This window comes from Rutilus rutilus, assembly GCF_951802725.1.
Source record: "Rutilus rutilus genome assembly, chromosome: 24".
Lineage (NCBI taxonomy): Eukaryota > Metazoa > Chordata > Actinopteri > Cypriniformes > Leuciscidae > Rutilus > Rutilus rutilus.
Genome location: NC_140228.1, coordinates 23967794 through 23988235, shown reverse-complemented (window position 1 = coordinate 23988235; position 20442 = coordinate 23967794). Strand labels below are relative to the sequence as shown.

Genomic DNA, 20442 nt, shown 5'->3' with positions numbered 1-20442 from the left:
ACGGAATGTTAAAGTTAACTGCTGACTAGTGTCAAGTGCAGCGAAGCGATGTTTCTGTTATTCTAACGTCCGTTTTCAGAGCATCCAAGAGAAGCACAGGCACAACAGTAGCACTGATATGAAGCACAGAAATGCGCGTTGATATTCGGTCCGGTAAATAACGGTCGTTAAGGCACCAGTGCCGTATTAGCACTGGGTCTGTCTGTAGCTACCCAACCCTAGCAAAGCAAGTCCTTCACTAGCATATAGTTGGTCTCTTTTTTTTATTACTTATTTCTCTGCATTGAGTGACAACCCTCTCAAATATAAGACACACAAACAGAACAAATAAAAGTCTCAGATTCACTGTCTGTAAATTCTTGCTTACTTATTGTGACATGATCGCAACCCTTCTGCTGTGCTAATGCAACCTCAACTACGCTATCAATTTCAAAGTAGCCGAACGTCATGTCGCCTATTCATGTTTTTTCTCTAAGTTGGCAGTAACATATCAAAAGTTTTTAATTAAATATAAAGGAGTTTTCTCCAAGGAACTTAGCTCCTTCCTTAAGCACTGGATGAGGATGAGGTCTGCTCACTCTGCTGGAGAATGACTCTAGGCGCAGCATGCGTCGAACGCGTGTTCCACAACAACAACACTAGGCTGCCCACAGATGCGCCTGCCTAATAATCGGCTTGATACACTTGGATATTGGCCGATGCCGATTATGTTAAAAATGCAAAAAATCGGCCGATGAATCGGTCGACCTCTACTGACAACGCCTGGAGCTCCGTAACCTCCTAAAGGCAATTCATACTGCTATACGATGACTTCCTGTGAGCAAAACACTCAACCCGAAGAGCAAATGACCTGTCTGTCTTGTCTCTAGACTGCCATGTTGATAAATTACAATACACACATGGACCAAGATTGTTCACTGGCGAAATGCATCAACACACATACAGAAGCTAGTCCAAGAAATCTAATCTCTGGTGTAGATTAGAGCTTCTAGCCGTGGGTAAAGTCATCCAGCGAATGGGGAACAACCTCATTTTTTGGGACAGTAAGACTGCTGTTGACATACAAGCCTCAGGGATGCAAAAACAACAGCAATTCAAAGCAACACTGGCACCACAAGAATGACAAAAAACATGCTCTCAAGTGTTTACTTGAGGCTATATACTCCTGAGCGCTTTGAGTAAAAATAAGTGGAGAACACACATCAACAAATAGGATATTAATAGATTTTACAGGTGAAGCCTTTTTTGGGGTCACATATCAATCCAAATTTAATGAAAAACAAATTAAATGTTTTTTTTTGGACCGATTTTGGACAATTTGGCATTTTTGTATTATTGTTTTAATTCTAATGGAAACATTGAAATGGAAACTCTTACACTCCCCAAATTATCAGTGTTATTAAAATCTCATTTTCATTAATATGTATTATTATTTAAAATCTAAAGTATTTATAGACACTAGTAGTGCCACGCTGGGATAAAAAAAAAAAAAAAAAAAAAAAAACCTGGATCTATTAACAAGCAGTACCTTTTAACGAAAACAAACTCAAACTTATAACAAAAACACGGTAAGCAGAACAACCATAATTGTAATGATGATCTGACATCTAAAGAGACAAACACACAAGCAAACTAAACAAGGAAACGAGACACAGGTGCAGGGAATGAATCAAACAATAAATCACCATAGTAACACAAGCAAACATAGGAAACCAGAGCAAAAACCAAATCGAAGTCAAACTATAACAGACTCAAATTCAGATCACCTGTAACAAGTAGCTTGTTTTACTGTTTTTAATTAAATCTGATTAAAACGAATTTAAGTTTTTACTGTGTACATTAAATATGATCTAAAAATGATCTAAAAGCACTATTCCCCCTAAAATCTCATTAGTATAATTTAAATAACCATTCCCATTTTTTAAATGTTTTAACTATTTAAAAGTATTTATATTTTTAGTGGTATGTTTTACTGCCTTTTAATTTATAATGCTTTAAAATAATAATAATTGTATTACATGTTTTACTTAACACATAAAATAATACTGTATTACAGTAATAATAATCTATAAGAATCTATAAGAATCATCACTGAGAAAAATGTAATAATAATTTAATAACAAATTCTTCAAAAAGTATTTAAAAGTATTTTTTATTTTTGTAGTGGAATGTTTTATTCTGATTCAAACAAACAAACAAATAAATAAATGTTTTTACTGTATATGACCTGGGCATTTCCTATGTTTTTTTTTTGTGAGATTTACTCACACTATATTAATACCAATGAATTATGCATTAACCACACATATGTGGACTTCACTCTCACACATTTACATTAAAGCAGCTGCTTATAGAAACACCAGCAAAGTCAGCGGCTCCTGACGTAACCCTTGTTTCGGATGATTTATGAAGCCACTAATGTGGGTTAGTCTCAAACGTTTAGAGGCACCAAATCACTTTCTCCCCAAGGCTACAGTCAGTCCAGTCAGTCTGGGGAATTGCCACGCTTGTCTGCGTAAAAAGAAAACTGAATATTCTGCTCCCCTTCCCTCCCTCTCTCACAGCACTGTGAAAGCATAAATGATGAGGTGTTACCACCATTTAGATGGAAATAATGTTATGCTGAGATAAAAATGCTCCCAAAAGGCATAGAAAAGCTCTCAAACTATTCAGGATGGGATGAGATGACTTTATCAGAGTCGGGATGTACCTGCTCCCAGGCGAAGATGTGCTGGTTGAAGTAGAACTGGATTTGCTCATTGGCGATGTTGATGCAGAGCTGCTCAAAAGAGTTCCTCTTAAAGTTTTCAAAGCCGAAGATGTCCAGGATGCCGATGTTCAGACCCTTGTCTTCCTCGCTGAAGAGAAATTCAAGGATAGAATCAGAACATTTTGACATTGAATTTTAAAAATGCTATATAAAGAGTTATCATTATCTCTTTCCAGACTGTCTATTTGTACCAAGTGCAAATAGCTTGCCTTGTTGGCAGAGGCTATTTACACTAAACTCCACCAACCAATGTCTGGTTGAGCCAGACTAAATTATGAAAGAAACCTGATAATCTGATAACAGGAGCAGTGGTGTGGACACAACCTGATTGCATTTAGTGCAAAGAAAATACTGCTATTTTCACTTAGTCTAAATATCGATAGATGGTAAGAAAATACTGATATTTTAACAAAGTAAATTGCATCTACTGCTATTTGCACTAACTGCAAATAGCCTCTGCCATTTCTTTCTAGTATTCGGTCAATTAGGAGAAATTGTCTTGGATGAACAATTTCATGCAAAAATGTTCATATTGAGGAAACGTTGAAATCTTGGCAAATCCATGCACAGTCTGAGAACACTCTCTTTCTCTCACCCTGACTGGTTGTCCGGTTTCAGGAGAGAGTTGATGCGGTTGACAATCCAGCCGAACAGGCGTCCATAGAGAGCTTTTCCCATGGCGTCCCGCACCTCAGTGGCCTTCTCCACTGTGTTTGACCTGACGATGGTTTCGCCCCGTGTGACCACGCAGTGAGAGGTCAGTGCTTCCTGTAGCTCATCTGCACGGATACACAGCAGCGACGCAGCTGCACATACAAACACATACAAACATAACGACAATCTGCTTCAATTTGTATATTGGAGCTGCATGCCACTTCTACTGAATGCAAAAAGTTTGTACTGCATTGGTGATGTGACAAGCCAGCGCACCAGTTTAGGGGCATGCTACCAGCTCATTAAATCGCAGAAAAATTGTAAACCACAAACCAGGGTTACTATATAGTTAAAACTGAAACCATTAAAAAAAATTAAAAAAGTAATTTATTTTATTTCAGATAGTTGCCAAAATGTCTCATTTTCATTTCATTTCAACTTGATGCACTAAAATAACTAAAACTGAAATAAAAATGTATGAAAAATAAACAGACAAATATATATATATATATATAAAAGATTAATAAAAATTACAAAAACACACAAGAAATGTAAATTTTACTAAATTACTAAAACTTTAAAATTAAAACAGAAAATGTAAAACTAAAAACATTCAAAATATTAATAAAAATTATATTAGTGTTTTAATTAACTAATTTATTTTACATTCTGTTAGCTTTAACATCTAGCCAAATTCATTAAAATTATCTTAAAATTTATTCGAAAACCCCTTTGCTAAGCTGATATAGGAAATGAATGTACTATGATTAGGGTAGTGTAATTTTAGTATTATTTATATACTAATACAGTATTTATTAATATTTTGAATTAACTTTTTATTTTATTTTTTATTTTAGTTGAAGTTTTTTGTTATGTGCCTTTGTCATTTTTACAATTTTTTTTATTTATTTCTGTACAGCTTGAATTTATTTATTTATTTTTAATCAGTTTTAGTTTGAGTAATTTTAGTACTTCAAAATCAACTTATTTATTTCAGGTAGTTGCCAAGTTTAGGTTTAAGATTTCATCTAATATTTATTTTTTATTTCAGCTATATTTCAATGACCAAAAAAAACTAACATTTTTAATAGATTTAGTTTTAGTTAAAACTGGATTTGGGACACACTAATCAGATATGCAATATAGTATAGATAGTATGTGACTGGAGCCGCATCCCAATTTACATACTAATAATAATCATTAATGGTATAGTTTTAGGTTCAAATATTTAAAACTGCTGTCTCAAACCTCACACCATTTTTTTTTTTCTGCAACAAAAATGGCAAATCATTGTAGCGCAAGGGGTTCTGGGTGAAATCATCCTAGACACTTTATGAAATTAACCCAGTATGATTTGAAATGCACTAACCCTACATACTATTTTCTACCCACGATGACTGTGTAAAAAAACTAGTCAAATGTGGTTTGCTGGTTTAAGTTGGATAAGCTGGTCTGAATAAGCTGGTGAAAGGTGCCCTTAAACCCTCTAAAACTATTAAGTCAGCTAAGAGCAACAAACCACCTTTGGCTTGTTTATGGAGATTTTTTTTTTTTCAGAAGGGATGCCAATAGGGATTTACCAAGGGTTTTTTATGGCTCTTCAGAATTACATAAACACACAACACCCATGACTGATTATATAACTGTGCTCAGGCTCAGATCAAGAGGTTGTGTTGTACAGCATGAAAGGTCAGCCTTGAAAAACTGGAATAGATGTTAATTCTTACCACTCTCTAGCACTGCCATGTTGGAAATGTTGCTTTTGTCCGTCTGATGTTCAGAAGCCACTGATGTGAACTCGACATCACCTGCATTTAGGATCCCAGCTAAGACGCTGTAAACGCTCCCGAGCTCCTGATGAAATTATGACATACAAATGCACCACCGTTGGTCATATTAGTGGAGGAATAATATGTATTAATTTATAAGTGCCACAGAAGAGATGTCATATATAATATGATTTATTACTAATAACATCAGCGTTTAAGCATCCCGGCCCAGAGGAATAAATATGCTGCATATTTCTGCAAATGTAGCATAGCAGATAATATCAAGTGGCACATTGCCATGTCTGTTCATTTGATTATGTGGATCCCTTATGAATACCATGTTCAGTAATGTCACAGCAGTCACAGTCATGTCAGTCAAAGGCCTGTGATTACTTCTATCTCCCTTGAGAAATGGAAATCTAAACTGACATTACAGAGATAGAATAAGTTTCCAATAGAAAGCATTCACGTTTGATCTCTCACCAAGATTATGGACTATGTAGTTCTTCACAAGAATTTGGCTATTTAAATAATTTCTTATTTGTAGCTTCTAAAATATACTTTCGCGTAACCTCATGTGGTTGCATTTCTCTATGAAGAACATTAATTGGGTTTTTACTTTCAAAACCCAACTGTTACGCTCTGCTGTGACAGTTTCATGATCTTGGGATATCTTATTTCACTGATCAGCTTGGATGTGGCCTTCCAGATAAAACATGCTCTGGTAATGTATTCCAGCATGCATCATTGATTCGCCTGATGGTAATTGTGGAGACTGATGGCATTAGAGCACTGGGTCACAACTTCTACATAACCCTCCGCAAAGGTCATCAACAATGTTCAGAGCACTGGACCTGAATGGACAGACAGGCTGTTCTCACGGTTATTGCACATCAGCGTTCCTCCTACCTACAGTTGTAATCAAAATTATTCAACCCCCATTGCGAATCAGGTTTATTGGCAAAATTTACAGACTTTCAGCTGTTTGCAATGAACAAATCAAACAAAAGTAACTGGAATAGTTCAACACAACAAATGTTTCAAGTGGTTTCCCCAAATTCAACTGAAAATGCAACTTTTAATGACTTCTGCAGTCTCAAAATTATTCAACCGCATCTTTAGCACTTATAGTAGAACACCCTTTTGCTGTTATGACCTGCTGTATACGAGATGTTTAACCGGACACCAGCTTCTGGCAGCGTTTCTGAGGAATCTAAGCCCATTCCTCATGAGCAACGGCCTCCAGTTCCGTAATATTCTCCAATGGTCCAATGGCTCCAGGTCCAGTGATGCCCAAGCTTCAGCTTCCTCACTGACGGCATGAAGTTTTTTTCCTAGGATTTCCTGATACTTCAATGAATCCATCTTGCCTTCCACACGCTTCAGGTTTCCAGTGCCAGAGGATGCAAAGCAGCCCCAGAACATCACCGCACCACCATGCTTAAATGTAGGCAGAGTGTTCTTTTCAGCATATGCTTCATTCTTCTTCCTCCAGACATACCGCTGATCCACAGGGCTGAAAAGTTCCAGTTTTGTTTCATCGCTCCACAGAACAGAATCCCGAAATGTCTGTGGCTTATTTATAAGATTTTGATAAAATTGGAGCCAACTTTTCTTGTGCTTTTGGGTCAGTAGTGGTGTAATCTTGGAGTTCTGGCATGGAAACCAACTGTGTTTAGTATGCGTCTTACTGTGCAAGCTGAAACCTCAGCGCCTTTTGCCATCAAGTTTTGCTGCAGGCCTTTTTCAGTCACTCAAGGGTTTTTCTGAACCTGGTTGCAGCTGTTGATAGCTGCCTTTTTTCTGCCTCATCCAAATAGCGTAACCACTATTCCTTTAAAGGGTTAGTTCACCCAAAAATGAAAATTCTGTCAGTAATTACTCACCCTCATGTTGTTCCAACCCCGTAAGACCTTCGTTCATCTTCGGAACACAAATTAAGATATTGTTTATGAAATCTGAGCGCTGGCTCACTCCTCCATAGACTTCTAGGTGACCGAAACTTGCTGGCCCAGAAAATGTATTGAAGAGATCGTTAATATAGTCCAAGTGACTCCAGTGGCTCAATCTTAAGTATATCAAGCGACGAGAATACTTTTTGTGCGCAAAAACAAACAAAAATAACGACTTTATTCCACTATTCATTTCCTTCTACCTGGGCCTCAAGTTAGTTCACGTAGTGTTTTTGCGCAGCGCATCTGTGTTGTTCGTCACACGCATCACACACATGACCAGCGTCGGCCAATAGTGAGCCTACGTGGTGACGTGTAACACAGACGCGCTGCGCAAAAATGTGGCCCAGATGGAAGGAAATGAATAGTGGAATAAAGTCGTTATTTTTGTTGTTTTTTACACACAAAAAGTATTCTCGTCGCTTAATATACTTAAGATTGAGCCACTGTAGTCACTTGGACTATATTAACGATCTCTTTAATAACTTTTCTGGGCCAGCAAGTTTCGGTCACCTAGAAGTCTATGGAGGAGTGACCCAGCGCTCAGATTTCATCAAACATATCTTAATTTGTGTTCCGAAGATGAACGAAGGTCTTACGGGGTTGGAACAACACGAGGGTGAGTAATTACTGACAGAATTTTCATTTTTGGGTGAACTAACCCTTTAACTTTGAACTTGCAAACTATGCTTCCAACGGTGTATCTAGGAACATTTAGTGCCTTCGCTATCTTTTTGTATCCTGTTCCTGTTTGTGAAGGGCGATATCTTCTGTTAACTTCTTTTGACCTAGCCATATTTCTATCATGCAGGCAAACATGACACTCAACAAACCTAGCCAGTTCATATATGTCATGTGTTCTAGCTCAAGAACACCTGGTGCAACTAATGAAGCCCTTGATTAGTTGCACCAGGTGTGCTTGAGACAACACCTGTTTTGCAGATTTGTGCTGTTGTGAGGGATTCTATTCAGGGGTTTGAATAATTTTGAGACTGCAGAAGTCATTAGAAGTTGCATTTTCAGTTGAATTTGGGGAAACCAGTTTGTTGTGTTGAGCTATTTCAATTACTTTTGTTTGATTTGTTCATTGCAAACAGCTGAAAGTTAGTCAATTTTGTCAAGAAACCTGATTTGCAATGGGGGTTGAATAATTTTGATTACAACTGTATCACCCTTCATTATTTAGTAACTAAGAGGGCCTTTTAGCCCCTTCTCCAAAAGAAACAACATTTGCATTTTAGTGTAACGACAGTCGCACTACAATTGGCAAAAAAAACTAAAAAAACCAAACTAAATCAATGTTCTAAATGACACATATTATTGAAATGCTGACTCTACTTGAAAGAAAGTACAAAAATAAAAGTTTTTTGCAGCAAAGAACACTTATTAAAAATGTCACTATATACTAGTATTCTTGTGTACCTCCAGGGTGAAGCCGATGACTTTGAAGCACTGCTCCACAGTCTCAAACTGCTCCTTATAGAAGGAATTGCCCACAATGTCAGGCACTAATTTAACATTCTCATTGTGGAGATACCTGGAATTGAGAAAAACAAAGAGTACAAAATAGAAAAAAAGGATGTCAGATGAGGATAGAGATAAAAGCAGCAAGCTGTTATCAGGTGTTCAAGAACTTACTTTGGAGTTTTGCTGTCTGACAGCTTGTAGTGGCCGAGTTTCTTCCTCTCTGCCAGACCAGAATAGATATAGTAGAAGATGTGAAAGTTACGCTCCCCTCTGATGAAAAGAATGCTTGGTTATAGAATGGATTTTTATGGAGCCCCTAAAGGGACGTGGTGGTGAAAAAAAAAAATGAGATGGGAAGAAAAATAATAAGTCAATGTTTTTGCGTTCTCTCGCAAAAGTTTTGCACTCCCTCGAGAAACTTTGCGTTCACTCGCAAAACCTTTTAAACTCTTTGCGAGCAAACACAAAGTTTCTTGGCGGAACACAAACGTTTTTGCGAGGGAATGCAAAGTTTCTCGGGGGAAGAGAGAATGCAAAAAACATTGACAAATATGTTTTCCTCCATCTATTTTTTTTTTCCTTCACCATGTTCCTTTACTCTGCTCTGTAGATTTTAGCATTGCTAAAATGCTAGGTAAAATTGCTGGTGGTAAATGATGGTAAGTGAACACATGGAATTTTTTACATATATTGCAGTCTTCTGGATTAATGAAGCTCAACCATCCAACATTCATACTTTTTACAACATTTATTGTAAGAAAAATAAATAATAATCAAACAAATGTTTTCCTTTAAAATCAACAAAAAATTTCAACGGAATATTGCATTATTTATTATAAATTATTTATCCGTGCACATCATTATTTTATTTTAATTTTTTGAATTGATGTGCCCTCATAATCTTAAAGTAACTTCCCCTCCCTCTTGCAGCGACATCTCATCTCTTCTCTTCTCTGATGACGTGTTTACTAGCATGAGGGCGGGACAACCTGTCACTCACATGAGATCCACCAAAAGCAAACCACAACAATCCAACCATCCAATCAATTCCCGATGGACAAAATCAAGTCCTGCCCAACATTTTTTATTGTTCAAGAGACTGTTTTACTTGGATATATATCACAACAGGGAAGAAAAGACTAGCCTATCACAACCTCCAACTTTAATGTATGGGAAATGTAAGGTCATATAATTTGTTGAAAACAATGAATGCTTAAATTATTGTTGCTCAAAATGGTATTTTTTTTTACAAATTATGTACCCTATTCATTGAAAGTGCTAACTGATAAAACAGGATAACTATTAAACAAAAATGTGTTCAATCATTTTGATCAATCCAATGATTTGATATTTAATTTAGTATGCTTGCTGAATTTGGTCAAGGTCATATGCGACGAGGACTCTTACACAGCCTGGTGTACGACCCGAGACTTCTCCAGGAGGTAATCTGAGATCTGAGCTCCCACCACCGTGCCTCCACAGGTGAACTTCATCTCCAGATACTTCCCAAAGCGACTGGAGTTATCATTGATCACAGTGCAGGCATTGCCAAAGGCTTCCACCAGACTATTGACCAACAAAATCTTCTCCTGGAGGGTCCGGTTGTTGGCCTGAAAAAAAAAAAAACACAAATACAAAAAGAACTGGTCAACTAGCCATTATTGCAAAATAAAAATTAAAGGACCAAACACACACTTATTATACGGCCACTTCCCAATAAATGAGCATAACATTTATTTGAGTTGAAAGAATTGTATTTTTTGAGAAGAAAGCAAGCAAGAAGTGATATGAGACAATGCATGACAAAAACTTGACATAATACAACAGTGAGAAGATAAAGCTGCTCTCCAAACCTTCCCAAGGACAGTCAGCTGTTGGACTAACAGGTGGGCGCTCTCTGTTTTCCCAGAGCCACTCTCTCCGCTGATGACAATGCACTGCACACAGAGATGAACACGGTTCAGACCACGACTGATACACTCCAGAAGCTCATAGAGGAACATACTCTACCTGATCAGCATTATAGGACACCATGGATTGATATGCGATGTCTGCGACTGCATATATATGAGGAGGGTTGGACGTTCTTTTGGCTCCAACGTAAATCTTAGAATGCTGCCAGAGAAACAAAGTATTCAACAAGGTGATTCCAGATGCACCTATTGCTAGACGGTTGTTTTGATGTTCAAAGTGTTTTTAGCATATTGTTATGAATGGTTGCTGAGGCGTTGCTATGCATTAGCTAGGGTGTTTAAAGGGTTGTCAGGGCAGTGCTAAATGGTTGCTACAGTGTTGGTTGTTGTCAGTATGTTGTAATAAGCTTGCTAGATTAATGCAAGTTTATGGAAATTTATTTTATCATCCGCGAGGTCAAAATCATTAGTCTAATTGCTTTTAAAAAAAACAAAAAAACATCTCTAATGAATTAAGTATGATGAAAACCCTTGTGAAAAAGAAGTAAGCTTATTTGTATTGAATTTGTATTGTAATTGAATGCATTCGTAGTGTAATTCAAATCTTAAAAGTTTATTTTTTTTAAATCTGTATTTACAGATAATACAGTATTAATGAAATAAAGTGCCATTTAAGTGTACTTAAAGAAAGTACACTTTCATGACTGTTTCTTAACATGCTAAAGTAACACTAAAAAAGTTTGTAATAATGTAAATTAAAAGTTTTACATTTTAAATCATTGTTTTAATAATGTTTTGTCATACTTAAATAAGTACTCCTACTTTGATGTGTTGACTAACATACTAATTGATTATAATTTGTAACTATAGTGTGTTTACGTTTTTTGTGTTTAGTGTTTTAGTAAGTTTTCATTTTACAAGATTTGGTTACACTTTATTTTAAGGTGTCATCGTTACAGTGTAATTATATATTTAAGTACTGAGTAATATTAAGATACAACATGTACTTACTATAGGGTTAGGGTAGGATTAGGATTTGGTTGAGGGTTAGCTGCATGTAATTATGCATAATATACTGTTATTATTACTATGGTAAGTACATGTAACATATGTAACAAGGACACTGTAAAATAAAGTGTTAGCCAAGATTTCATAAAAATATCTTCATTCGTGTCCCAAAGATGAACGAAAGTCTTACGGGTTTGGAACGACATGAGGGTGAGAAAATTATGACATAATTCTTATTTTAAATGTACAAGTTGCAACTTCATCAGTTCAAATGTGTAATTACAAACATATTTAAATACATGACAAAAGTTCAAATAGAAATGCCATCAAAGTATATTTTAGTTGATCATAAATGCTTTTCAGTCCATTTGGCAGTACACAAACCATATTTTTGAAGACAATAGAATTATGGGTAACACTTTACAATAAGGTTTCATTGGTTAACATAGTTAACATGAACTACTGTAATAATTAACTGCTCTTCTACAGCATTTATTAATCTTAGTTAATGCACTGTGAACTAACATGAACAAACAATGAACAGCTGTATTTTTATTAACTAACATTAACAAAGATTAATAAACACAGCAACAAATGTATTTCTCATTGTAAGTTCATGTTAGTTAAAACATTAACTAATGTTAACAAATGAGACCTTATTGTTACCGAATTATGAAATTACACAAAGATACTTAAGCTCTACTGTTCTAATGTTTAGCTAATTGCATAAAAAAAATTCTAATACATTTTCATTTAATTGCAATAAACATGTAATTAGCTCAAGTGCTTGAAAAAAATAAATAATTCACAACTTTATACTTTTAAAGTATATTATTTCCGTAATAAGTACTCTTTTTAAAGGTATCCTAAAGTGTACTTCTGTTGTTTTTTTTACAAGGGAATCTAGAGAGAGGAGAGCATGTGCAATGCATGAATGGAAAAGAGAAATGAAATATACACTCTTTCTGCAGAATACAATGACACAAAACTGACGGGTGAGAAAGAAAATGAATGAGAGATTTGGCAGCAAATGGAATGTAGCCGACTATGAAATGTTGATGGCATCCATAATGAAATATTATACACGCACCTCAGGCGTATATAGCTCCGTATTCTGGAATGGATTGACCGCTATAAGGATGTCTCCAACATAGGTGTAAATCTTCTCCTTTGTGTAACGTCTCTGTAGCTGTTCGGTGATTGTGTTCTAACAGAGAAACAATTACACATTACAGATGGCCATCTCATCAAACCACTGCACACCACTGCACAACAAAATAACCACCAATACCGCACAGGAGTCTCCATTATCATGCATGACCGAACCTAGACACAGCAAGATGATTCATTATCTAGACTACTGCATTCAGAACTCTTTACATTGTGATTACTGCACACTATGTACTTTTTGTTGCCATATGCGCCTAGTATGACCATACAAGACAGTTACACACATCACAGGTCTCCATCTGGTGACATCAGTCCAAGGACATAGGCATAATTCAAGCGCTTCCTGTCAAAACTGCTACCATAATGGATGAGAAAATATATCTAGTGTCAATGAGACCCCCTCTGAATTGATAGATCACCTTAAATGTTTTCCAATACAAACTCTGTTATTGTTCACTAATCTGTCTATTTATTCACTTGACAGTTAAAATATAAGACTGCTAGGAAGAGTTATGGTCACTTGACAGTCTCTCTGAAAAATGCTGCTGGAAAATGTAAGAAAAATGAATGGAATGAATGGGCTGTCTGACAGAGGGATGGGAAATTTCCTGTCTTTCCTGAGTCTGTGTATTGATGATCAGAACTAGTGTGTGTGTGTTCTTTGGCCTTTCTCTTGTGGGGCCTTGTATATATATTCTTACTTCATCCAGAACCTCTAGGACTGCCAGATCTTCCACGTCATCACACGTTTGACTTTGAGACTTCATGTGGCTGCCTTTTTTGGTGTGGATACGCTCATGCCTGCAACACAGGATTAAAGTCTATGAAAAGCAACCATGGAAGTTAAAATCACATCAATTTCTCATACAAATGACCTTGTTGGAATTATTGATAAAGGCATTAAAAGTTAATGATGAAATAGAAATCAATAGTTATATAAAATTAGCTTTTTTACCCAAATCATTTGAAGAGCCCCATAACTAATTTCTATCTTTATTTCAAGGTTATTCTACTATTTAGCTTTGTTTCAAAAGCTACGCAACATAAATATCACAACATATTCAATAAGAGTTTGACAATGTCATTAAACTAAAAATAGACGCTGTAACAAGCAAATACAATACACTACTGTTCAAAGGTTTGTCAGTACAATTTTTTTTCCAAAAGAAATTTATTAGCAAAGATGCATTAAATTGATGACAGTAAAAACTGTAAAATGACAGTAAAGACTTTTAAATTGTTATACAATTATATTTCAAATAAATGCTGTTCTTTTGAGCATTTTATTAATCAAAGAATCCTGAAAAAATGATTTCCACAAAAAATATCATCATATTAGATTGACTTCTGAAGGATCATGTGACACTCAAGACTGGAGTAATGATGCTGAAAATTCAGCTTTCATCACAGGAATAAATTACATTTTGTTCAAATAGAAAACAGTTATTTTAATTGATATCAATAATCAATCATATTCAGAATACTTTTTACTTTATTTTTGTTTAAATAGATGCAGCAAGATGAGCAAAAGAGACTTCTTTAAAAACATTTGCACATGTGCATATGTATTAATAATTATGCTGACTTAAACGATACCTTAATGTAGACAGTAATTTCAGAATACTTAAAAAAAAAAAAAAAAAACCTTGTCGAATATGCTAATATAACAGAGGAATGCTGACTTACCATGCTTAAAAATAAATAAAAAATAAAATAAATCCTAAATGGTATTATTAAAATATCTCAGCTAGTTTTACCCATAAATAATATAGCTGAACTAGTTTACCCAGTTTTTGTGTTTTGTATGGTTTATGCTTCCTAAGGTCCTTCCACATCAAACACAAATGTTGTTAGCTTAGCAACATGCTAATAGTTGCCTTGTTGCTAACAACAATGCTAATTGTTGTTAGCTTAGCAACATGCTAATAGCAAGCCCTTTCATGCTTCTTGTGAGTAACAAATGCTGTCTTAGAAGGAAGGTGTATGTAATGTAGTTGAAAAAAATACTGGGTAAAGAAAGTATCCAGTGTAGGCAGACCCTTAACGCTGGTCCAAACCATGTCTTTACACATTTACATTTTGTGAAAACACAAGAACACAACATTGGGTACACAATTAACACTTTTGGGAAAGTAACAAGGGGAGTTGCCACAACACATGGCCAAATACAGAAAGCTGCTACTACTACATCCACAGGAAGTAGGGTTGATCTAGCCCATGTGACAGTTAATATCTCATACCTGGAATCACTGTCTCTCCTTTCTGTCATTCCAAGATGGCTTAAATGATAAAAATAAAGTTAATATCTAATGCCTGCTTCAGACTGTGCGATTTCGGCAATCCTATAAGATCATTACAAATCACTGCACGACATGGATCTAATAAACTTGGGTACGACATGTATGTAGACTGTACGATGATGACACCTACTGAACCATAGGCTACGATGACGCAAGTAAATATATAAGAATAATGTCATTAGCATGCGCTAGTGGTAAACAAATAGTGCAAGATGAATCACACTTTTGCAATTGTGGTTTTTATGTGCGCTGAAAAAAAGAGGAGTAAGTGAAAGAGGAGAATGTGGATGAGGTCATGGCCAGGGAAAAGAGGCCAAATCAGTCCAATGGGGGGACAGCCCAAAATCAGGCATTAGAGGCATAGCAGGGGTTATGATGGGGGTCTCAGCCCTTCTAACTGGTCCAGCCACAATGTCTAACACTGCATTCAACAGAGATACCATATTTTCATCTACATGTTTATGTAAGTTTTAAAATGATTATGTTTTTAACGATCTAAAACGCAAGTATCAAACGCGAAGCGCAAGTAACTCTGTGGGCGGATCTCGGGCGCTGTTGCTATTATACCAGCGAGATAAATGACTCTTGTGCCCGATGCAAATCTAAAATGGGTTGGTCTGAAGTAGCTACATTACTCATTGGTGTGGTTTGGGCATAACGTGAAATAAACCAATCAGAGCGTCATCTCACATTCCCTATAAAAGCAGGCGTGCTTGTTCCATGGCGGTTTGCTATTATAACGGCGGATTTGCCAGAAGCACGCCAGGAGTGGTTCACAGCCGAGGAGACCGACGTTCTCGTCACGGCCGTAAAAGACAGAGAAGTGACATTGTATGGGGATGGGAGAAACCCACCCAAATTAGCTTCGGTTAAACAGCCGTATAATAATTTGGGTAAATGTGTAAGCTAGATTTATGCCTATTTTTTCACATCTTCATGGACACCACAATGATTTCCCTCATGTGGAATATTTTTACTTGTAATTATGTCTGGTTTGCAAAAATGGCAACTGCTGCGTCTGTGTGTATATGAGAGAAGCAAAGTGTATGCGTGTTGTGCACAGGCTACATTATGTGTGCACATGCTACATTATGGCCAAGTATGCGCCCTTAAAATAGCATCTGAATGACGCGCCACTGACTTTAGACTAGGTTTTTCCTGGTCTGTGGCGGAACTGTTTCCTGAAACTGCAAAATAGCACCAGGGAACGTTTGCGCCGGAACACGCCTCCTCTTTTCACTGAACCGCACCCGGGAGCGCAAGTTCATTACCTAATTTACAGACGTGTGTCTGTCGAAGGAAAAGTCTGCTGTGCGTAAATAGGAATGATACATGCGTCGGTGTACAAAGTCAATTGCGCTGGGTGCAAGATAGGGTCCTATAAGTCCGATGACCTCTTTCTGAGTAAAGCGGGCGGTTCTTGGACAAACGCAGCAGCTATAGAGCCCAGACCTTATGTCATCACACAAGACTACTCACAGAAAGCACTAGAGCTGATATTTATGTCTAATTACCTCGTTTTCTCAATAACGCCGATTTGCTGGTTGAGATCGATCAGCTCCATCAGCTGCATCTGCAATATCCTCTCTCGGCCCACAATCTGTTTGATGAAGACATGCTGAAGAAGGTCAAACACTTTGGGCCTGAGCTCAAAATCCTTTATCAGACACCTGAAGGGGACACAATCAAAAAATGGGAGAATTTGTGCTGAAATGTCCAAGATGTCACATCAAATGGCAAATGATAAGGACCAGATTCAGGAAAAACACAAGCTAAAGGTTGTAGAGATTAATTCAGATACAAACAATGTTCTGGTAAAAACAGTAGGCGGTTCACTGGAGTATAATGAAGCTTTATGAGAAGCTCTTTATGAGAGTAATTAACCTACAAAATCGGTATAGAAAAGAAAAACGAACAAAACTTTTACAACCATTAAACTTTGTAATCACTGGCAAATACAAATAGAAATGCACTTAATCTGTGTTACTCACTTGCATATAAAATCGTTAAAATCGTTTGACCAGAGCTCTGGTTGATGTAGGGTGGGTGGAGGATTTCTGTTCAGAGGAAAACAGATAAATAGGCAAAGATAAGTGTGAGATGAGAATTGAGGAGACAACCGCTCGCAGCAAATTGATCCCATTAATTTCAAAGGTTCCTCACTTGATAAAATTATTAGATTACTGTTTACAATTTTCTGTTGTTTAGATGAATCATTTTAATGGTCCTTATAAGCATAGATAGATCAAATAGCGTATACGCCAAGGGGGTAATCTTTCAGAAAAAACTGAAGCTTCCCCGGGCGCTGCCATTGATTAGCAGACCATCACCTGCTGTTAGCATTCCATTGACTCCCATTCATTTTGGCGTCACTTTGACAGCGAATAACTTTACATCTGAGGGTTTAAAGACTCCATTTGTCCATTATTTATTCCTAAAGAAACACGAAAATGTATAAAAGGCTCCATTACCTTGTATCTTACGTTATGGCCCCGTAGAAGCAGTTTTTGTAAAAATAGGCTAACGATTGCGTCATAACCACGCGACTCACTGTCGCACAGTAGAGAGATTACCGTATGGACAGGAGTAGAAGCTCGTGGGCAATCGGGGGGACGTGGAGGCAAAATTACAAAATTATTAATCAGAATACTTAGCAAAGGTAGCTCCTGCTCCTAGCTCATGGACACCTCCTACTCACACTCTCTGTCTCTGCAAGTTTCGGAAGGGAATGATTCAGATTTCTCTTGGCACAGCTACTAGAAGACAGACGGGTTGCTCACGTCACATCTACGTCGTCAAGCTCAGTTTGAGTCTGCGCAGTACGCTCAGCCATCAGGAAGTGAGTGCTTCTAATTGACTTCACTTTTCTCCGTTGAATCCAATGGGGTCGCTGTGTCCATTTCTTTTACTGTCTATGGTATACGCAAAGAAAAATGTCTATATACCAAAATGCAAATCTGCATATACTACAAGAGAGTTATTCATCAGTACCCATTTGTATCCCAAGTGTGTGGGAGAACGTGCCCTGCAGCAGGTTAAATGAACTGTATCTTTTTTTTTTGGCAATGACTAATGAATAACTAGTAATGTTTTGTAGTGAAGGATCGAAGCTTTGTGTCTATACAGAAATATTAAATGGGGTAAAAAGTGTGACAGTTATTCCCGGTCTCCATTATGTTTTTATTCAAGGCTGAGGTTGCACAAGTGAAACAGCATTTTCAGTAATGTTGTGTTCTTGTGAGAAGCTTTGTCCATGAAGGCTGCCAGAACGCTTTTCCCTGTACATGTAAATAAGTAAGGACATAAACACTTAAACGGTGTCACGGAGGATCTGACAAGCATTCCCTGCTGTGGAACAATAGAGCTAATTAGCCGTCATTTGGTGTCCTGGTGAAGGGTGCTATTAACAGAGGGAGAGCAGGGTTGAGGAGGTGTACTCCAGCTCAACGGCTAGCGCGTCAGGAGCACGCTCTGTGCCTCTGACAGCGATTCATTACCCTAATGGGGGGGCATACATCTCTGCTTATCTCACGCTGCACCCCACACAAACAGCTGGTGTCAATGGAAACGGCAGGAGAAACGCTTGGACTATTAAAATGCATCCTTATCGAAAACACAGCAGCATAAAACAAAAAGATTACAGATGAAAACAACATGCCATCTGCAATTTAAAGCACAATGTTAAGAGCAAAAACCACAAGACAACAGCAGTAAAGTAGGCTGGGATGTGTTTTTGCTTTTGTTTTGGTTAATCATGTCACCAATAAAAGCTGCAAATAATCTATATTTTAAAATTGTGGGGTCGGTAAGATTTTTACAGTTGCAGTTGGTTACAGTAAAAAAAAAAAAAAAAAAAAACACCTTTTCTATTTTAATATATATTCCTTTGATGCAAAGCTGAATTTTCAGCATCATTACGCCCGTCTTCAGTCACATGATCCTTCAGAAATCAGTCTAATATGCTGATTTAAGAAAAACTTAAATCAGCTCAAAACCATTTCTTATTATCAATGTTGTGCTGCTTCATACTTTTGTGCATTGTTGCAAGATTCTTTTATGAATAGAAAGTTCAAATACAGCATTTATTTGAAGCATTATAAACGTCTTCACTTATTTTTGATCAACTTAATGCATCCTTGCTGAATAAAAGTACTAATTTCTTGAGAAAAAAATTGCCTGCCTTTAATATTTTTTTATGTTAATACACTGCAAGTGGAATATATTTAAAACGTATTTATTGATACCCTTCGTTTTTTTTTTTCTATTTGCACCTGTTCACGTGTCAGTGGCATATTCAGATTGAGCATGTCATTGGATGTGTTTATTTCTGGTTCATTTTGGCTTTTTAGCTGGCTACATGTGTGTATTCCTGGTTTGCTTTGTTGGTGGCAGGGGGGCTGAATGCAGACATGTTCCATGGCTCGAGGCTTAGTCTGCCCTAATCTGGGTCACACAAACGTAACACTTAACATGCCATCAGCATGTGCCACTGGCCTAGTGCAGTTCAATGGGCACCAACTCTCAAACCCTGCAGTGCCACCGTCATACCAGATCAACTCTATGATTCGACCCAAGACAAAATCATTCAACATAAGAGACATGAGTTCAAATCTGACTAATGCAAACCTGAAACATGACAGTTCTGCAATAAAATGGGGATATATAAAAAAAAAAAAAACACATATGGAGTGGCAAGATATAACAGAGCACTACCCAAAACAAAGACTCATTTTGATCTAATCTTTTAGATCAATTTTGGATTTAGTAACTAAAAGACATTTTTTTTAAGAATTAGCAATACAAAATTATCTGATTTAAATTAATATTAGAAACATTACACTATTTTATGGTGACATAGCTACATTGTACTTACTCAAATAAGTACCGAGCAATATTAGTTAACTACATGTACTTACTATAGAGTTAAGATTAGGGTTTGGTTTAGGTTTAGTTACTAGTAATTATGTATAATTTACTGTAATTACTCCAGTAAGTACATGTAATAATGTGTAACTACGTCACCTTAAAATAAAGTGTTACCGAAATAGATATTAAAACATTTTATTTTATTTTATTTTATATAAATGTAATATATTTTATAATATCATACATGTTTATGAATATATAAATGTAATCTGAACTATAAATCTTCACTGCTCAAAATGTTGTTGTTTTTTCAAAAAAATAAAATACTTTTTTTAGCAAGGATGCATTAAATTGATCAAATGTGACAGTAAAACAACAACAACAACAAAATTATATTTCAAATAAATGCTATTCTTTTGATCATTGCATTCATCAAAGAATCCAAAAAAAATAAGGTATCACCATTTCCAGAAAAATATTGAGCAGCACAACTGTTTTGAACATTGATAATAATCAGAAAGGTTCCTGAAGAATCACGTGACTCTGAAGACTAAAGTAATGATGCTGAAAATT

General features: G+C 36.5%; 1 protein-coding gene across 1 annotated transcript in view; it reads right to left on the bottom strand.

The window, feature by feature from the left end:
- myo3a (myosin IIIA) overlaps positions 1–20442 on the bottom strand; it is a 94046-nt gene that overhangs the window by 25691 nt on the left and 47913 nt on the right. The window contains exons 8-20 of the mRNA XM_084398875.1: positions 16995–17060; positions 16518–16673; positions 14944–14982; positions 13405–13504; positions 12624–12740; positions 10623–10727; positions 10466–10549; positions 10020–10222; positions 8784–8882; positions 8568–8682; positions 5152–5278; positions 3366–3576; positions 2711–2858 (exon numbers count right to left, since the gene is read on the bottom strand). Coding sequence (XP_084255001.1) covers positions 2711–2858; positions 3366–3576; positions 5152–5278; positions 8568–8682; positions 8784–8882; positions 10020–10222; positions 10466–10549; positions 10623–10727; positions 12624–12740; positions 13405–13504; positions 14944–14982; positions 16518–16673; positions 16995–17060 — 1570 coding nt within the window. The remainder of the gene's footprint in view (positions 1–2710; positions 2859–3365; positions 3577–5151; positions 5279–8567; positions 8683–8783; positions 8883–10019; positions 10223–10465; positions 10550–10622; positions 10728–12623; positions 12741–13404; positions 13505–14943; positions 14983–16517; positions 16674–16994; positions 17061–20442) is intronic.